The sequence below is a fragment of the Coccidioides posadasii genome, chromosome 3, assembly GCF_018416015.2.
Source record: "Coccidioides posadasii str. Silveira chromosome 3, complete sequence".
Taxonomy (NCBI): Eukaryota; Fungi; Ascomycota; class Eurotiomycetes; order Onygenales; family Onygenaceae; genus Coccidioides; species Coccidioides posadasii.
Window position 1 is genome coordinate 1,444,282 of NC_089409.1, and position 17,493 is coordinate 1,461,774.

Consider the following 17,493-nt stretch of genomic DNA (forward strand, 5'->3'; position numbering starts at 1 on the left):
ACAACGTGACTTTCACCTCAAGCTCACCTCCACCCAAGCAGACACTCCCTCCATGCCGCGTTAATTCCTAATTGCTAATGATGGACATGATTGGGATTCCAGCTACAGAGGCCATGTTGATCTCCGAATTGAAGATTCGTCGATAATGGCCGCAATTCGCTCTCTCGGGCTCCACGAACCCTCAGCCATACCCTATCTCGTCGGAGAGTCGATCATCTTGCAGCATACCCCCGATGATGACAGATTTATATGGAAGACTTGCCATTACGAAGATGAGAACAACACCCCTGTTGAAGAAGAACTCTTTTTAACGGACCATTGTGTCGTTTGGTCTCGTGGAGGCGTCGTCGTACGGTCTTTCGGATTCGATGTTGAGAACGAGAAGGTCGTCCACGCGCTTTTCGCGTATTTCCCCGACGGCGAAAGGACGAATGACACCAAGAAAGGCTCAGGGGATGTCCCAGGCAGCGGTACGACAGCCCGAGGCCCTGTGTCGAGGACCGATAACCTGCGTGGCTTGAGTGGAAGACAGGGAAAGCAGGTAACAATTGAAGAGAAGCTCAACATCGACGGGATTGCAGGTCTCTCCATAGTTGAGGGCAGTGTGAAGAGACCGGTTGCAAGAGCATTGGTTGTAGTGTTACAATCACAAATACACATCTTTTTCCTCTCTGGCGATACCCATGTGATTCCATTGCCGTTTGAGGTGGGCTCGGTTTGGGCAACACCCTGCGGATTGCTCTTCCAACGGAAGGCTTCTGAAGACAATACGCCGGTTCCGCTAGTGCCTCCTAATTCCTTTGTCTCCTCGCAGGTGCTGCATGGAAAACCAAGAACGTCGGGATCGTTTACTCAATCCGCGCGGAGTAGTGCTCGGTTCTCATTAACGCTTTCCCCCTCCCATCCGGCAAAGTGGAACTTGAAGCCGGAGCCAGAGGCTTCCCAGCCAAGAACGTTCTCTCTCTTAGACCCGCACTCCGAGATGGGACTGGTAGCGGTGTCTCCGGGCGCACAACACGCCCGCGCTGCTAAAACCCTTGAAGCTTTGAGTGCTTCAGAGGAAATTCTCTACGTGTCGTTCACAAATGAGTTCCCAGAACTCGCTTCTACAGCGCAAGTAAATGGCCCACTAATATTGGTGGTAACACTCAATGAAACAGCCGGTGTCTATACCATATGGACCGCTCAGCAAAGGGACAAAGGTTCTGCCATCCGCCATAGCCAAAAGAGAAGGTCATCTAGCGGGACGGTTGCTAAACGGAGGAGTTCCTATTTTGACGTAGCTGCTGGGGCTACCACTCCCGGAGGTCGTGGGTCAAACGCTTTGAGAGAAAGTTTTAGTATGCTGAGCCAAGGGCGAAGTGTGTCACACCCACTGAATAACCAAAATACAGATACTCGACCGGAAGACGCAGAAGACCTGGCTTCGCAGCTAGGCCATGACTTTAATGATATTGGGGTTTCGTGGAAAGCATCGAGAAGAGTTAGCTCTTTACTGGCTCGGAGTGACTTGGGAGCAAATCATGATAGAAACACATTCTCAGATTTGGTGACAGGAAACCAATCGAATATCCCGCTGTCTCGTAAGAGAGACTCATTTGCTGGGAGCTCGCGCGCGAGTCTTGGCTACCGCCGTAGAAGCTCGCTACCTCCTGGGAATACTTCCGTGTTCAGTGCTGCGAGCAGTTTTCTCGACGCTCCCGTTGATAAATTTTTGGATGGATTGACCAAGGGAGGCAATTTTGAGGGATTCGATAGCATGGGCCTCGGAGAAAGTGTATCCGGACTGCCAAAGGAAGTTATTCTGTCGAAAGTGGGCAGTTATTCTTCCGGGTTTTCCTCTGTCCAGGGCATTCCACCGTTTGAAAAAGGCCGGAAATTTGAAGTGTTTACCTTGTCATCCTTCTACGAAACTTCTCAGAACGACCCTGATTCGACCCCTTTAGCCGTCTGCATCCTGAACAGGCACTCGAGAAATTTACTAGTGCTTAATTTACAGGTTCGCAGAGCCCAACGATCTTCGCTGAGCTCCAAAAAATCAAAGGCTAAAGCCACCCAAGGCAATCTCTTGCATACTGTCCAACTCAAAGATGTACGACAAGGCTCGAACGTTATTGACTGCCGCAAGCTCGTTGATGGCAGTATTTCTCGAATGATTGTCCTGTCGACCACTATGGACGGCCGGGGCGAGTTGACATTGCAAGCTCCTTGGAGCACGCTTGTAAAGATCGACCTTCCGTCCAGTATGGTATTACACGATCCTTCTGGAATCTCGTTCGCACGCTCTTCGTTCCACCCGCGGGAGGCAGGTTTGAGGAGAGTTCTCGATACTAGCGATATCAATTTATGCGGCCTCGATCATCCTAGCAATCGCGGAAAGATAGACATCACCGATAGCCAAAACAGAAGGCATAGACTGCAGATTCAGTTAGAACCTCGGAATCTTCTGGTCAAGCGTGCACTCTCGGTTTGCAGATTCGCGTTGCGACAATCCGAAAAAGCTGGGGATGGGATCCTGGTTTGCTGGTGGGAAGTCTTAAGATGGTTACGGGCGAGGAACGAAGGTGAAAATGACCTAGAATGGACAGCCTTTGTTGTCACACTCTTTTCCATGGCCGTTTATTTTATCGACGGCAATTTCTCGAAGCCTATTGTAAAGCCAAAGCGGAAAAGAGGCACATTGTTACGTTCAAGTAGTGGGAGCTCTGTTGATCTCGATAGCTGGGACGCGATGTTAGAACGACAATCCGGTTCCTCCGGTGTAGGGCCTTCTTGGATGATGACACCAGCCTGGGGTTGGATCCTTGAGGAACAAGAACGCCGTGAAGACGTATTTCGGTCCGAACACCAGCCTAGCCTCTTCTTGACATGCGGGCCAGCTTCAAGAAAGAATGGATATATCCTCCGATGTGCCTCGCTCGCGCGTGAATTTATATCATCCCCTCAAGGAGAAGCTGCTTCTGGTGCTGAAGGCTATTTACCCACTGCTATTTCGCAAGACCCTGGGACACGAAAGACCGCGCTTGGTGCAATACTAGTTGCTCTGCATTTGTTTCGCGAGGAACTAAAGCTGTCGACCATTGATGCTGACTTATCGAACTGCGATTCAGGTCTTATGGTGCCTGTACTAGCCCAGATTGGGGGTTGGTTAGGGTGGAGTTCATGGACATGGGAAGAGCATGCGTACTATGGTACCGAAAGTGCAAGTATGGAGAGCTGGCTGTTTGAACAGTCTCAGATATCGAGGCTTGACGTCCCCGAGGAGCCGTTTCCCCCGCCTTCCCTGTTTCAGTTCGTGGAAAATTTCTTGCAGAATAAACCGTCTAGTTTTATGACCCTTATTGATATGGTCTCAAGCTCTGGTGCTAAGCAAGGCAGCGGGAAAATATGGGAACAAGCATTAAGCCTTACCCCTAGAACCCTGGCGATCTCTGGGTTTTTTTCGGAGATCAACTTGCAATCATCGACGGTTGAAAAGACAGCATTGCTGCTTCGATGGGGACTAACATCCTCTGTTATTGACACTCTTCCGATCGGCATTAGCGCCCCATTGCACGAGGCGATAATTCGGTGTGGAGGCAATGCCACTCCTCGCTGCGGACCATCACTACTAAAGTTGGTCGACCGAAATGACCTTTCCTTGACTATGACAAACGAGCATCTCACCCCCACGATGCCGCGGTTACAAGTTCTACAATCACACGATGCCTTGCGGGACGTGCATCACATCGGTTGCTCAGTTTACGATGGCAGTGGAGTGAATTCCTTTGAAGCTTCTACGGAGGCCGATAGACTTTCGATTACGAAGCTCATTTTCCGTGAAGATAGGCGATACTTCGAAGCCGTCAAAATTCTAAACCAAACGAGAGCTCCAGTTGCAGAATGTCTACAGGAACCAGATTGGTCTGAAGCCGACTTGCTTGAAGCCCAAAAGGAGCTAGTTCAGCTTGTCACTTTGCGAACATTGTCTATTCCAAGTGGACGTGGTTTGATGTCGTTTAGCAGTCGGGTTCCTCTTTCAACTGAAAAGCTTCCAATCCCATCGTTCTCGTTGCAATGCGTCGTCAAACCATCAAATATTACTATTAGCGCCGAAAGAACAGCATTCACCGAAGAAAAGGTTTGCTGGGCTTTCTTTCATAACGGTGCTTCGACCGGTCTTGCCATATCTAAAGCTGCAAAGGGTATTGATACTTCATGGATCCTATACAATAAACCCGGTGAATTGACAAATAGACACGCGGGCTTCTTACTTGCGTTAGGTCTAAACGGCCACCTCAAGTATTTGGCAAAATGGGTCGCTTTTAAATATCTGACACCTAAGCACACGATGACGTCCGTTGGCCTTCTTTTGGGTCTCTCCGCGTCATATCTTGGTACGATGGACACCTTGATAACGCGTCTTCTTTCGGTCCACATCACAAGAATGCTTCCACTGGGTGCTGCAGAATTGAACCTTTCACCGTTGACACAAACTACCGGAATTATGGGAATTGGTTTGCTGTACTGCAACTCTCAACACCGCCGTATGAGCGAAATCATGCTCTCAGAGATTGAGAATATGGAGCCAGAGGACACATCAATGTCACAAGAGATGTTGAGGGACGAAGGGTACCGCCTAGCGGCGGGTCTCGCTCTCGGTTTCATTAATCTAGCCAAAGGGAAAGATCTAGGAGGCCTTCGAGACATGCGGATTATCGAGAGACTCCTTGCGCTTGCTGTTGGCACGAAGAAGGTCGATATGGTACATATCCTCGACAAGGCCACAGCAGGCGCTACTGTTGCGCTAGCAATTATCTCTATGAAGTCAAATGACAAGTCTCTTGCAAAACAGATCGATATACCTGATACGATCGCTCAGTTTGACTATGTTCGCCCGGATATATTCTTACTTCGAACATTGGCCCGACATTTGATCATGTGGGATTCGATCAAGCCCAGTCATGACTGGGTTCAAAAGTCTCTACCGAAACCTTACCAGAGGAAATCTCGTCTGATTACAGTCCGTCGATTGAGTACCGACGACATGCCGCTTTTCAACATCATCGCTGGCATCTGCTTCGCTGTGGGCCTTCGATATGCTGGTTCTGCATCCACCGAAGCTCGGGACCTCCTCGTTGCTTTTCTCGACCAATTTATTCGGCTCTGTCGTCTTCCAGCCATTAACTACGACGCGAAGTTAACTCGAAACTCCGTCCGAAATTGCCAAGACACTGTTGCTCTGTCTGCGGCGCTTGTTATGGCTGGAACTGGCGATGTCACCGTTTTCCGCCGTTTGCGATCGCTACATGGACGTGTGGACCCCGATACCCCGTATGGAAGTCATATGGCAGCGCATATGGCCATAGGAGTTCTATTCTTGGGTGGAGGAACGTATACGGTGGGGACGTCCGATCTCGCCGTCGCATCCTTACTTTGTGCGTTTTATCCATTGTTCCCCACTACCGTACTAGATAATAAATGCCATCTACAAGCGTTTCGTCATCTCTGGGTTTTAGCTGCTGAGCCCCGATGCTTGATTCCTCGTGATCTCGAGACAGGGCGTGCGATGCAAATTCCTGTGTCGTTGACGCTGAACTCCGGCGAGACAACGACAGCGATGGCACCCTGTCTTCTTCCAGAATTGGCAACAATTGCGAGTGTTAAAGTGCAGAGCCCTGACTACTGGAACCTAACTCTTGATTTTACAACCAACGAGATCTTACGCGATAAATTCCGCCACGGCAATCAATCTATCTACCTGAAGCGCCGAACTACATACAATGCCGAAAAATCCGCATTCGCGGCCACAATGTCTGCATTGAGCGAACTTCAAGACGTCCCCGTTTCCTCTTCCAAATTAATGGGGGCAACAGGGAACCCGGTCACTCCGGCGTTATATGCACACGGTAAATCCACTGTCGAAGTCAGGATTCCAGTACGCCATCTATGGGAGTGGATATTCAACCTGGGAGCATTCCGGCATCTTGATATGAGTGAGAAGACGTTGGTTTTGCCCCCAAATCCATTTGACCAGCCACTGAAGCCGAGTCCGGGAAGGGAGGATATTGTGCTACCTTCATGGATTCGCCCTACGGTCGTCGAGGCCAGGCTAGCACTGGATAGGACGGTGCGAAACATGATTGCTGCTGCAGCGGGTAGGGGCGCTGGAGCTGACGTGATAAGGGATAGATTGTGGCAGTTACGGCTGCTCTTTGCGTGGGTGGAGGGCATAGAGAGGGCGGCAAAGGCGAAGGATGGGGGTTCTGAGGATGACGAAGATAGGGAGGAGAAAGGGTTGTGGTTGCGGAAAGATGTTATTGAGGATATTAAGTGGAAAATTTGGGCCATTCAGGCGGGTGATGAAGGGGTCCTTGGGAAAGGTTAGGTCGGGCAATGTGTGTGAGAGTGTTAAGGCGGCTGTGATACCCATGAGATCTACATAAGCCTCGCGGTGGATTTGACTCGAGGATGCCGTGATATCCTTTTTTTTAATTACTTACGGGGAAAGCTATGGATATTTGGAGGCACGTTTTGTCCATAAAACGAAGAGTATTGGGGGGGTGGGTTTGTTGTCCACCTGGTGCAGATATACGTGTATCGATATCATGAGAGTTTCATCGCAAAGAAAATATGATTTATGTCACATATCGCTGCGGCTGAGCCTTTTGGTTTTCTGTCCTGCAAGGAAGTAACAGTTTGCATATCAGCACGGGCATACAGCCCGGACCACAATGAGAGGTCATTCGGGCATCAGACGTTTACCCTCCCGAATTTATACACCAATGCATCATTTATATGTGAATATTCAGCATTTTGAATCAGGTGGCCTGGGTTGAAACTGGGTACACTGACGGGCTCGAACGAGTCCAAAGCCAGCATTGCAGCACGGGGTGGACGACACAGTAACACAGCCGGGATAATGCATGATAGCATAAAATAACATTTGTTTAATGAGAATTCTTCAGGTATGAACGGACGGAAAAAAAAAAAAAAAAAAAAAAAAAAAAAAAAAGGAAGAAAGAGAGAGAGAAGATGATGGACAAACAGCATGAACATACATACAGACGGGGTATCTTCAGGCATCAAGCAATTACCAAACCCAAAATGAAGAATGATGGTTAAATACGCCCACACAGTTAACTCCTCTCCTCCCTCTTTCTCTCTCAGTAAACATACCGACAAGCTTCCATCCCCGCTGCCATACCATTTCCGCCCTTCTCATTCATAACCTCGAGTAACATCGCCATCCCGCTCGCAAGGTGCCACAGGATATGGCAGTGGAACAGCCACACGCCGGGATTGTCCGCCCTCAGTCTCAACACTGCGTGGCCCCTGCGCGGAATCTGCACGGTATCCCGTTCCAGAGCCTTGGAGAAGTCGTACGGTGGGTATGGCGAAGGATTGAGGTGTGGTTGGTGAGGGTTGTACGAGCCCCAGCCAATGGTGGATTCGAAGAGGGAGAGAATGAAAAATGTGTGGCCGTGCTAGCTTTTCATTAGTTTTCAGATACGTAGCTACGAGGACACAGTGGCCGGGAATGCTTACGAGATGGAACGGGTGAGGACCCTCATCGAGGTTGTTGACGATAAAGTCAATCCAGACCGGTTTGCTGCCAGTGGACAAAGAAAATTGGTTTTCGTCCCAGCTATCACGGTCGATGGTGATCAGGGGATATGGCGGGTTGGCTTGTGGTCGCCAGGAGGTGTGGTTGAAGTACCCAAAGGGAGAATTTTCGTTTCTGGCCATCCGCGAGATCTTGGTGTACACGACGAACGTCTTATCTGCTTGGGCTGGTAGGGTAGATATTGAAGCTTTGGTAGATGTGACTTGGGCGAGGTCGATGTGTTTGTCTGCTGCTGATGTCCAAGGGTTTAATTTGAAGAGGCTGCGGGTTCGTGCCTTTGACATATCGAACATTGGAAATGTTTGCACTCGAGTGAGCGCTGGGTTTGGGTAATTAAAGCATCTGAGCCCGTTAGCTCTGTTAACCTCCTAACGCTCTTTTTAAACTTACTCAGGATCGAGTTCCACGGTAAAAGAGGAGGCTTTCCGCCTCCGTGGAGGTTGGATAACTAGATCCATACGTTGGCCGGGGTATAATATGCCAGCAGATTTCGCCTTTCGCTTCGTTGGCTCGACATCGATACCGCCATCAACTTGGATGACGCTAACGATGCCATGTGCGAAGTGTAGCGTAAAGCCAGCGAGAGAACTGCAGAAATAAATATCAGTAATGAATTAGTATCGAGGTGGCCCTTTGAGGGAAGGATTACCCAGTATTGACGATTCTGAGTCTATGCGATACTCCAGAGTCCAATTGCAGCTCCGGGGTCGTCAACCCCCTCGTCACACAGTCAAGTGGACGAGCAGGAACAGCCATCGAGCAGTTAAAATGGCCGGCACCATTTACCAAGAGGGAATCAGGGACTGGCTGCCCAGGGGGTCAGTACGCTCGCATTTTTTCGGTGTTAGGCGGGCCTGAGATTACCTCGTTGCCGTAAGAGCCTGGGCGCATATACCATTCTAGCACCTTTTCAGAGGGGCGATGGTACCAGTCGCCGATCAGGAGGAGATGTTCCTTCTCGTAGCCATATCTCACACTGTCCGTATGGATTTGGCGACTTCGCATGCCTCGAATGGCGGGAGCAGCCGGTCGATGGATGATCAGCCCGCCGTACAAGCCATCTCCGCGCTGCAGGTTAGAGTGCGAATGGTACCTGTTTGATTTTTACCCCCGGGCAAAACAGATTAGTATCCCCGAACCAAAAAAAAAAAAAAAAAAAAAAAAAATTAAAAAAAAAATAACTAGCTAGGCCCAAGCGGTCGAGGTAGAATACCAAAAGGTCCCGGTCTGGGTTTCGGAGACTTTGAAGTCGTAGACAAAGGAGGCGCCGGGCTCGATGGGACATTGGGTGATGCCGGCAACGCCATCCATGGAATTGGCATCTTATGAAGCCGTGTCAGCAGGCACAGAGTATGTCGTCGGCTCAGTTAACGGCTGGGGGGGGGGGGGGGGGGGGGGGGGTTTGCTTATAAGCTCACCTCGCATATGTAGGCCATGCCAGTGGATGGAGAGGCCCTCGTTGGCGAGGCCGTTGGTGACGTTGATGACGAGCCTGTCACCGGCACGCGCTTCGACTGTTGGGCCGGGAAAGCCGCCTGTCGGAGTTAACCGTCAGCAAACCTGGCAACTAACTTAACTTTTCGTGCCCAGCAGGGAGAGCTCTCTGGGTTGGACTGGCATCATCCCTGTCGCATCGACGCTACAGCCACGGCCGCCAAGGGTAGCGCCAAGGGGGCAGTAAACGGGCAGACAAGACTCACCGTTGACGAGATAGAGACGCTTCTTGACGCCATCGGGGCGGCGATAGTCGGAGGTGACGGTCCAGTGCAGCGAGAGCGTGGCCGGCGCGCGGTAGATATGCCTCTCCGGGTGCAGCTCGAAGCGCTGGCTGCGGCCATGGCTCTGAGCGTGCTCGACGGCAACGGCGGGCGGTCGAGAGAGCCCAAGAAGCCGCAAGAATACCAAGACTGCAGCCAAACACAGGATGATTGGCAGAAGCGAGGATGCCGCCGTCCTGTTCGTCGTCGTCGTCGTCGCCGGCTCTGTTCTTGCAGGGAGCGCTGCGACGTCGGTGTGCTGCTGGTGCTGGTGATCGCCATCACCGCTGTCGTCGTCTCCCCTCTTCTGCCTGTCCCTGTTTTTGCTTTTGCTGTTGCTGTTGTTGTTGTCGTCGTCATTATCGCCGTCGTCGCCGTCGTCTTCTCGTCGCGACCACCGCTGCTTGCGACGGCGGCTCGCTGGTCTCTCCATCGCACAGCCTGGTCAGACGAGACCCAACCTCAGCCTCTGAGACTTCTCGTCCTGCCCCGTGTATGTATATGTGTAACTAGTTGGTTACTTCCAGGCGAAGTGAAATACAAAGACACCAGCCGATCAAACCCAGGGGAACATCACGCCGCCACAACAACCCAGCGCAACAAGCGTCTGAATTCCACAGCAAAAGCCCTCTAGAACTCTCTGAGCGAACGCCTGCTGCCGCGCGTCGCTCTCGGTCGAATTGTGAAACCCAAGACCCAACCCTGTCTTGCTCCTCGACTCGTCCACTGGCTTTGAAACTCTGCCGAGCCTCGCTTCCCACACGTGTGTGCGTGCCAACCTGCCCATCACTACACGCACGCACTACGGTTCGCTGCCAGCAGGGAAAGCCCCACGGATGTGCGGGATGAGCCGATCAGTGTCATGGATCTGAGCTTAAACCGTTCTTTCGAGCTCCATGGTTCCAGACGTTGCGCCCCGTGGATCTTCATATAGGTGCCCGCTGGGCCCCAGGTCTCCGTCATGGCTCTTCCGGACTGCTTCGTCCTCTTTTCCCGCTGCCAGAATGGTGATCGCACGTTCTGCCTCTTCGCCGTCCTCTTGGTTCTTTCCGTGATCCTTGTGTCCCTCGTCGTCTGCAGGTCCAGAATCCCGCTCTCCTCTTCCGATACCATCCAGACCAGCACGGCAGATAAGGCCTGTGCGACTCCTCGGCATACTGGGATGACATCCCATAATCCTGAGAAACAAAGAGTACTGCACAATCAGCATGCGAGGTCGCTCCGTGACAAGCTCCGGCCCTGGACGACCCCGGTGAAGCTGCTTATATATTTCAGCGTCGTACGTTGTGATCTCTTCCCTCCCCCCTCCCTTGGGGGCGCCCGCGCGCGCCTTCGTTTGCGCCCAATCTCTCTCTATTGAAATTGGAGGTTTTACAGCTTGGAAATGCTAATCTACTCGTCATGAAGCTCTTTATCGCCCTGGCGATCGCTCTCGCCTTGTTCCTTACCGACCCGGGGGAGGCAGAGGAAGACACAGACGGCCGCGAGGAGGCCGCCCGGTCGCTGAAAGATGTCGATCATGTCATCATCTTCATGCAAGAAAACCGATCATGGAATACGGTACTCTAACCCTTGCCGCCGTTTTTTTTTGAAATATACATACATATAATAATTTCCCTGGGATCGGCTAACTAATTCATCCATGGAAACCCAGTACTTTGGAACAATGGCAGGCACGAGAGGGTTCCAGGATCCCAATGTCCAGGTCAACCCTGACGGCTTGCCTGTTTGGTTCCAGTCAGTGCTTCCGCGTCCCAACTCGACTTTTCGTCTTTGTACCGTGTCCCTCTGTGAAATGAGTTCTGATCTCCTTAAAGGAAAGTCGATTCCGATCAATCCACCGATACCAAGACCCTCCTCCCATGGCATCTGGGATATCTTGGAGGAAACTGGTCTGAGGCCATCCAGTGTATGGCTGCCGGGAGTAACGGCTACCGCGCAAACCAAGCAGCCCTGAACTACGGGCTGAACAACCAATGGGTGACAGATAACACCCCATGGAGCTGGGGATACCTGAAAAGGGATGACATTCCGGTTCAATTTGCTCTTGCCGAAGAATGGACGGTGGCAGATATGTATCAAGTAAGTTGCTCTGTCATTTCTCTTTCAACGTAGGGAGGTCCGAGTCTGATCCTCAGTGAGCAATCACAAATAACGTCAACGAACCCTAATCGTGTCATGCTGGTGAGCGGTTCCATCAACGCTCCTGGCAGCCCACAGAGCCCGGACGAAGGAGGAGTATATCTAGACAACACCGAAACTCCGGGTAGGTGTTCTTTGCATAAGCACGCGCGCACACACAGAGAAGCTAACATGCATGTAACACAGGTTGTGAAAAGCCCAATGTAAACTGCTACCCCCTGAAATGGAAAACCATCTTCGAGCTCTACGAAGACGCCGGAGTATCCTGGCAAGTCTACCAGGGCGAAGACAACTTTGACGATAACCCCCTTGCTTGGTTCGAGCAATACCAGAATGCACGGCCTGGTACACCCTTGGCGGACAAGGGCATGGCCTTTCTCGGGCTGGACAAATTTTACAAAGATGCCGCAAAGGGAACATTGCCACAGATCAGCTTTATCGTAGGGCCGAGAGAGCTGTCCGAGCATGCGCCGTATTCGCCCAAGGATGGTGCGTGGCTGCAGGAGAAGGTCGTCGAGGCCGTGACCAAGAGCCCAAAGTACGGTAAGAGCGTGCTGATGATCAGTTTTGACGGTACGTCCCTTCTGTCTCCAGTCCCGGGGCACCAAGAGAAATCCCCACTGATCTCCCATGTAGAATCTGGTGGATGGGGCGACCACGTTCCGCCATACCACTCGCCGACAGACACGCCAGGAGAATGGATCGATGACTACTTGGGAATCTTTGGAAGAATTTTCACCGGTCCTGGCTTCCGCGTGCCGTTCTACATCATCTCCCCCTGGACCCGTGGCGGTCGAGTCCTCACCGAGCACTCAGATCACACTTCACAGATTCTCTTCATCGAAAAATGGCTCACTGCCAAGGGCATCGAGAACATCAAATCGCCCGAGGTGGTCCCCTGGCGGAGAGAACACATGTCGAATCTCGTCAACGCATTTGATTTTGAAAACGCACGTACCCAAACCATTCTATTCCGGATCTATATCAGACACGTCGAACTAACTCTATACTTCCAGCCCGACCTCTCCCTCCCTAACCTCCCCAAAGCCGAACTCCCCCACCGCGATGAATCCGGAAACTGGGACGGCAGCGCGTATTGCGAATCCCTCTACCCGGAGACCCGCCCTCCGGTGCCCTACGACTCTCAACCCGATCGCATGCCCACCGACCTCGTCGAAGAAGGTTACAAGGAATGCATCGGCACCCTCACCGAGGGCCGCTTCCTCGTCTTTTCCACCACCGAACAATCACGCCTCCTCCTGCACTCCAACCCCGACGACCTCACCACCACCGACGCCACCAATGCTGATCCCGATTCCGATTCCGATCCTGATCTCGACTATAACAGTTTATATCGCAACCCTGACGCCCGCTGGGTCCTCCACTACTACAACAACAATTCCACCTCCTCCACGGACGTCAACACTACCGCCATCAACCAGGACCCTCCATATCTCCTATCTAGCGGCAACCGACGCGTCTGGCTGGGCGAGGAGGGCAAGCTCGTCCCACGCCGTGACGCGGTCGCCATAGATATCGATTTCGTGCGCGGCGATGGGGAGGACAAGGGCAGGGGTTATTACATCAAGTACCACGATCGAGACGACGGGTATATATCCGTTAATGAGGATGGGGGTGTGCGTGTTGGCGAAGAGAAGACGAAGTTCAAGGTGTTGAGCGTGACGTATCATGATTGAACATACAAAAGAAAAGGAGGAATATGCATGGCTGGCTACATACGATCGTTTTACGGAATATATATATTGACGAATGTTTCGCGACGACTGGGGTTCCTGGGAAGGGTTATTTCGTGTGGGAATAGAGACAAGGGAGTAGGGCGCATAATTGGGGGTCAAACCGGGGGGGATATTTGCTGATTATTTATTATCATACATTCTTTTTTCTTCCCCATCAAGAAGGGAAGATAAAATTCCAGCACGGCTAAAACCTATTCAGGCATAGTTGAGACTATAAAAATTTAACAGGAAAACAAAAGTCCCCCAGTAGCATCTTCGAACTCGGAACATCTAGACCCAGCAAAAAAGAAAGATGCAAACAAACACTCATGTCAAAGTAATCAAAACACATCGCAGCGATCCCTCCAGATAAAACTCCCAGAACTCCCATCTTTAACCGGTGGGAAAATTAAAAAGAAAAGAAAAGAAAAGAAAAGAAAAAAGAACAGGGAGTTCCGTAGAGATCAACCCAGCAATGCTCCCATGCAGCACTCCTCGCCCAATCCTTAAGCAATACAACGTGCAAAACCCGGACCCTGTTGAAGTGCACACACACACACACACAAACAGCTCACTTCCCACCAGCAGTAACACTGTTCTTGCCAGCCAGTCCCATGCCCATCTTCTCTCTCTCCGCTTTCTCCTTCTCCATCAGCGCCCTGTCAGCCTTCGTCATTCTCGGCTTTCTCGTCGTCCCCGTACCGGCACGCGAGGCCTTGGGCTTCTCTTTCACTTCTCCATCGCCATCCTTGTCTTTGGAATCCTTATCTTTATTCCCAGCAGCGTCCTTGTCCTTCTTGGCCCGGGAGGAGGTGGTTGTCTTGCCTTCTCCACTTGCCGTGGTACGCGCAGCACGCCCACGACCGCGCTTCACAGTTCCATCGGCCCTGTAAACACACCAAAAAAAAAAAGGAAAAGAAACATATTAGTATCCCGTCAAAAGCAAAAGTAGTGTATGACAAGAGACCAAAGAAAACGAAAAACGAAAAAAAAATGAAAAAAAAAAAAAAAAAAAAAAGGCAAAGAAGAACTAACCTTTCAACACTGGGCTTCTCTCCCTCCGGCACCAACGGCCCACTATACACAAAGAACCCATCCTTGCACGCCGCAGCCTGCTCTTCCCAGATCAGCTCGCTATCATCCACGAACGGATCATCTCGATCGTAATCCTCCATCTTCCTACGGCGCTTCTTTCCCTCGCCGGGCGCAGCCTCGTCTTTAGCAGCATCGCTCGTCGGGCCTCCCCCCATCCCGGACATGACGATGTCCCCATCAACGTCACTATCCCGATCCACGTCGAGACTAAGATCGTCTTCCGCTCCACTTTCACCTCTGGCGTTCTTCTCGTTCTTCTCCAGCACGGCGCTCGCAGCGGCCAGGCGCGCCCGCCGCTCTCTCTGGGCCGCGATGCGGGGATGCAGGGCGTCGAAGCCGTATTGCTCTTCGGCCAGCCGTGCAAAATTGATGACCACGTTGTTCTGGCCTTTTAACGGAACGTGAAGGATGATGTTGGGTACGGTTTTCGCGGCGGGTGTGGAGGAGCTGACGTCGAGGCCGAATACGGCGCTGGTGAGTAGGCCTGAGCCCGACGGGAGAGGCGGTGCTTCCTTCGAACGGGATGGTTTCGGCGACTGCGCACGAGATGCGGGGCCATTGGAACTGCCTGTGGGTCTGTCTTTCTTTGTAGGAGTTGGCGGTCTTTGGATTGTTGACGAGGTAGACGTGGCTTCTTTATCGATGTCCATGGGAACGAGCTCCTGAAGCCTCGCAGGGCCTTGTGAGCGTTGTTCGGCCTGCTTCAGCTTGTCACTACTGGGTCGAGATGATGAGCTCTGTTGTTGGTTGACTCCCATTGCTGGCGTGGACGGGAAGGATGAAGGAGCGGCAACGGGCTCAGGGGGGTCAATGATGCTGGAGATAGCGGGAGAGGCGCTGGCACGGAACATGTTGCGCGGAGGGGTTGTGTTGGAGGGTGGAGGAGGTGGAGTGCCGAAAGTGTTGCTCCTTTGCATTGTAGACGAACCGCTGACGATTGGCGGGGTTGTAGAGGCTGGAGCTGATGCAGGAGAGTAGCTCTCGATCGACGAGCGAACGGGGTCATAATGCTGGCCACTAATGCGCTGCTGTTGCTGTTGTTGCTGTTGTTGCTGTGGTGGCGGAGGCGGTGCGGAGAATGATGTGGAGGTGGACTGCGGCGGGAGGGAGTGGTAGTGCGGACTGGATTCATAGCTTCCACTCTGTGTATTCAGGATAGAGGTCGAACGAGAGGCATTGGACGGCGGAGGCGGAGGAGCAGCGGCGGGGTGTTGGTACTGTTGCTGCTGCTGCTGGGATTGGGATTGAGATTGGGATTGGGATTGGGATTGAGGTTGGGGCTGGGGTTGGGGAGACTGCGGCGCGGAGACATGTTGAGGTGGAGGAGCAGGGGAGGGATCTACGAGGTCGGTGATCTTGGACTGGCGCGGGGCGGGAGCGGGAGCGGGCTTCACGTGGGGCGGGTGGTCCAGCTTCTGCTTCTTGCGGGAGGAGGTGGTGGTGGAGGGTGCAGCGCCGGCGGAGGGATTGGCACCCGCCGACTTGTCCGCCTTCGCTCCGCCGCCCTTTGTGCCGGCGGCATTCCGCTGGCGGCGAGGCTTCACGTGAGCTCCCTCCTTGGCGGGATCCTCATCCTTCCTCTTTCGGGATCGCTTAGGCTTGGCGGATTGCTGTGGCTGGTGCTGGTCGTCGGGGATGTGGCTCGTGTCTGTACTTGTGGCTGGTGCGTCCTTCTTCTTGCTGCTCGCGTTTGTCGTCGTCGTCATCGCTGCAGTGGAAGCGGCAGTGGGAGTGGCGGCGGTCTTGCTGGGGAGAGAGGAGGAGAGGAGCTGCTCCGACGGTCTGCTGTCGTCGGGGTGCGAGGTCGGGGCGATGTGCGTGCTGAAGTGGGCGGGTGGCGCGACGCTTTCGCATTCAGATAGCGAGCTGAGGGATTCCGGAGACGACGCGGCAGCAGCAGCAGCAGCAGCGGCGGCGGCGGCAGTGGGAGGGGCAGTGGTGGCAGAAGCAGCGGCAGCAGGCTCTCCTAGATCATGCTGGGCTGGAGTCTCTTCTTTCGCGGGGGTCATAATATTTCCAGATCGGTCAATGGGAAGTCGGGAGGCTAAAATAAATAGATAGAAAAAAAAAAAGGTATTTTAAAATATGCAGGATTCGGAGATGTGGGCGCTGTTTCAAAGTGGTCAGGTGGTGATGGTGTTGATTTATGGTTGTTGATGATGATGATGATGCTGGAAGTTCACAAATAATTGGTGAGGCACAGAAAGGGGCTTTTGGTGATGTGTTGTTGGCGATGGATTTGGGGTGGAATTTTGGGGGGGTTTGGAAAATCAAAGGGGAAGACGGAATTGTGGGTGGCAAGGAAGCCGAGAAGTGGAAAACTAGATGAGCTGGTGAGAAGGAGGTTGCAGAGACTAAATTGATGGGCTAGGATGGAACGGGCTATAGCAAGAGAGGTGACGGAAGATAAAGAAGAGGAAGAAGAAGAGTGAAGAAGAAGAGTGAAGAAGAAGGAGAAGAAGACGGAAAAGAAGCGGAGAAAAAGCTGGAGGATGACACAAAGCCGGATAGACGGATGGGGGGATGAGACCGTGGGATAAAGATGGTGGTGGGATGAAAAGGAAGAAGAGGGAAAAGAGGGAAAAAAGAAGGAGGAGGAGAAGAAGAAGAAGAAGAAGAAGAAGGAAAAAAAGCAGGGCACGAGGCAAAGCAAGCGAGCGAGAGACGAGCAAAAGAGGGCACGAGAGATTAAAGAAGCAAAATAACGAATGAGCAGTCAAGGCGCCATTCCGGCCAGCAGAAGCTCAGCAGGCCCGGCGAGCATCACCCAGAGAGTTAGTTCCGTCAAGTCAAGTCAGTCAAGTCAGCCAGTCAGCCAGTCAGTACGGAGTGTACACGCCCAGCTTAGTCCGCCGGAACCTGCTGCGCGCTGGTAATTTACCGCCGTGACAGCCCGGCAGCTGCAAGTCTGATAGTCAAATGGCTGAGTGGCCGTTTCACCGGTGTTTTGTCGCCGTAACCCCCCTGCAAAAAACATAACATCCATTCAAGTCCATGCACGACCATCACGCTGAGCTGTGCCGAGGCCCAGAAGGAGGCTGCTCAGCTGTGGGCGACCACTGGCCTCTGCCCGTCACTCGTGTCACCGGGCAGCTAGCTCTCCCAAAAACGCCCCAACTCCCCCACTGCCGCCGAGAAGTGAAAACGAAATTTGTTT

The 17,493-nt window shown here is 52.4% G+C and overlaps 5 protein-coding genes across 5 annotated transcripts; 2 read left to right on the plus strand and 3 right to left on the minus strand.

Moving 5' to 3' along the window:
* Positions 1-145: 145 nt before the first annotated feature.
* APC1 (Anaphase-promoting complex subunit 1) lies at positions 146-6,623 on the plus strand (the record flags this gene model as incomplete). The annotated part of the gene is made up of 1 exon (XM_066124868.1): positions 146-6,623. The coding sequence occupies one exon, from the start codon at positions 146-148 to the stop codon at positions 6,365-6,367; it is 6,222 nt and encodes a 2,073-aa protein (XP_065980949.1). The 3' UTR covers positions 6,368-6,623.
* Positions 6,624-6,941: 318 nt separating this feature from the next.
* D8B26_005426 (uncharacterized protein) lies at positions 6,942-8,611 on the minus strand (the record flags this gene model as incomplete). The annotated part of the gene is made up of 5 exons (XM_003066445.2): positions 6,942-7,466; positions 7,528-7,948; positions 7,997-8,194; positions 8,256-8,413; positions 8,471-8,611. The coding sequence occupies 5 exons, from the start codon at positions 8,609-8,611 to the stop codon at positions 7,146-7,148; spliced, it is 1,239 nt and encodes a 412-aa protein (XP_003066491.2). The 3' UTR covers positions 6,942-7,145.
* Positions 8,612-8,791: 180 nt separating this feature from the next.
* On the minus strand, positions 8,792-9,796 carry D8B26_005427 (uncharacterized protein; the record flags this gene model as incomplete). Its single annotated transcript, XM_066124869.1, has 3 exons — positions 8,792-8,928; positions 9,025-9,141; positions 9,307-9,796. 3 exons carry the CDS (start codon positions 9,794-9,796, stop codon positions 8,792-8,794), a joined length of 744 nt encoding a protein of 247 aa, XP_065980950.1.
* Positions 9,797-10,210: 414 nt separating this feature from the next.
* Positions 10,211-13,376, plus strand: D8B26_005428 (uncharacterized protein). The gene is made up of 8 exons (XM_066124870.1): positions 10,211-10,642; positions 10,771-10,923; positions 11,018-11,100; positions 11,181-11,445; positions 11,506-11,629; positions 11,692-12,078; positions 12,142-12,455; positions 12,522-13,376. Exons 1-8 carry the CDS (start codon positions 10,325-10,327, stop codon positions 13,200-13,202), a joined length of 2,325 nt encoding a protein of 774 aa, XP_065980951.1. The 5' UTR covers positions 10,211-10,324; the 3' UTR covers positions 13,203-13,376.
* Positions 12,518-17,470, minus strand: D8B26_005429 (uncharacterized protein). The gene is made up of 2 exons (XM_003066443.2): positions 14,277-17,470; positions 12,518-14,128 (listed from the first exon to the last, which is right to left on the minus strand). The coding sequence occupies exons 1-2, from the start codon at positions 16,343-16,345 to the stop codon at positions 13,813-13,815; spliced, it is 2,385 nt and encodes a 794-aa protein (XP_003066489.2). The 5' UTR covers positions 16,346-17,470; the 3' UTR covers positions 12,518-13,812.
* Positions 17,471-17,493: the final 23 nt, after the last annotated feature.

Bases quoted from the DNA above. Each gene is read 5' to 3' on its own strand.
- D8B26_005429 (XM_003066443.2), bottom strand. From the start codon at position 16,345: ATGACCCCCGCGAAAGAAGAGACTCCAGCCCAGCATGATCTAGGAGAG. The intron at 14,129-14,276 runs GTTAGTTCTTCT...GTGTGTTTACAG, and splicing joins GAGAAGCCCAGTGTTGAAAG to GGCCGATGGAACTGTGAAGC.
- D8B26_005428 (XM_066124870.1), top strand. From the start codon at position 10,325: ATGGCTCTTCCGGACTGCTTCGTCCTCTTTTCCCGCTGCCAGAATGGT. The intron at 10,924-11,017 runs GTACTCTAACCC...ATGGAAACCCAG, and splicing joins AAAACCGATCATGGAATACG to TACTTTGGAACAATGGCAGG. The intron at 11,101-11,180 runs GTCAGTGCTTCC...ATCTCCTTAAAG, and splicing joins GGCTTGCCTGTTTGGTTCCA to GAAAGTCGATTCCGATCAAT.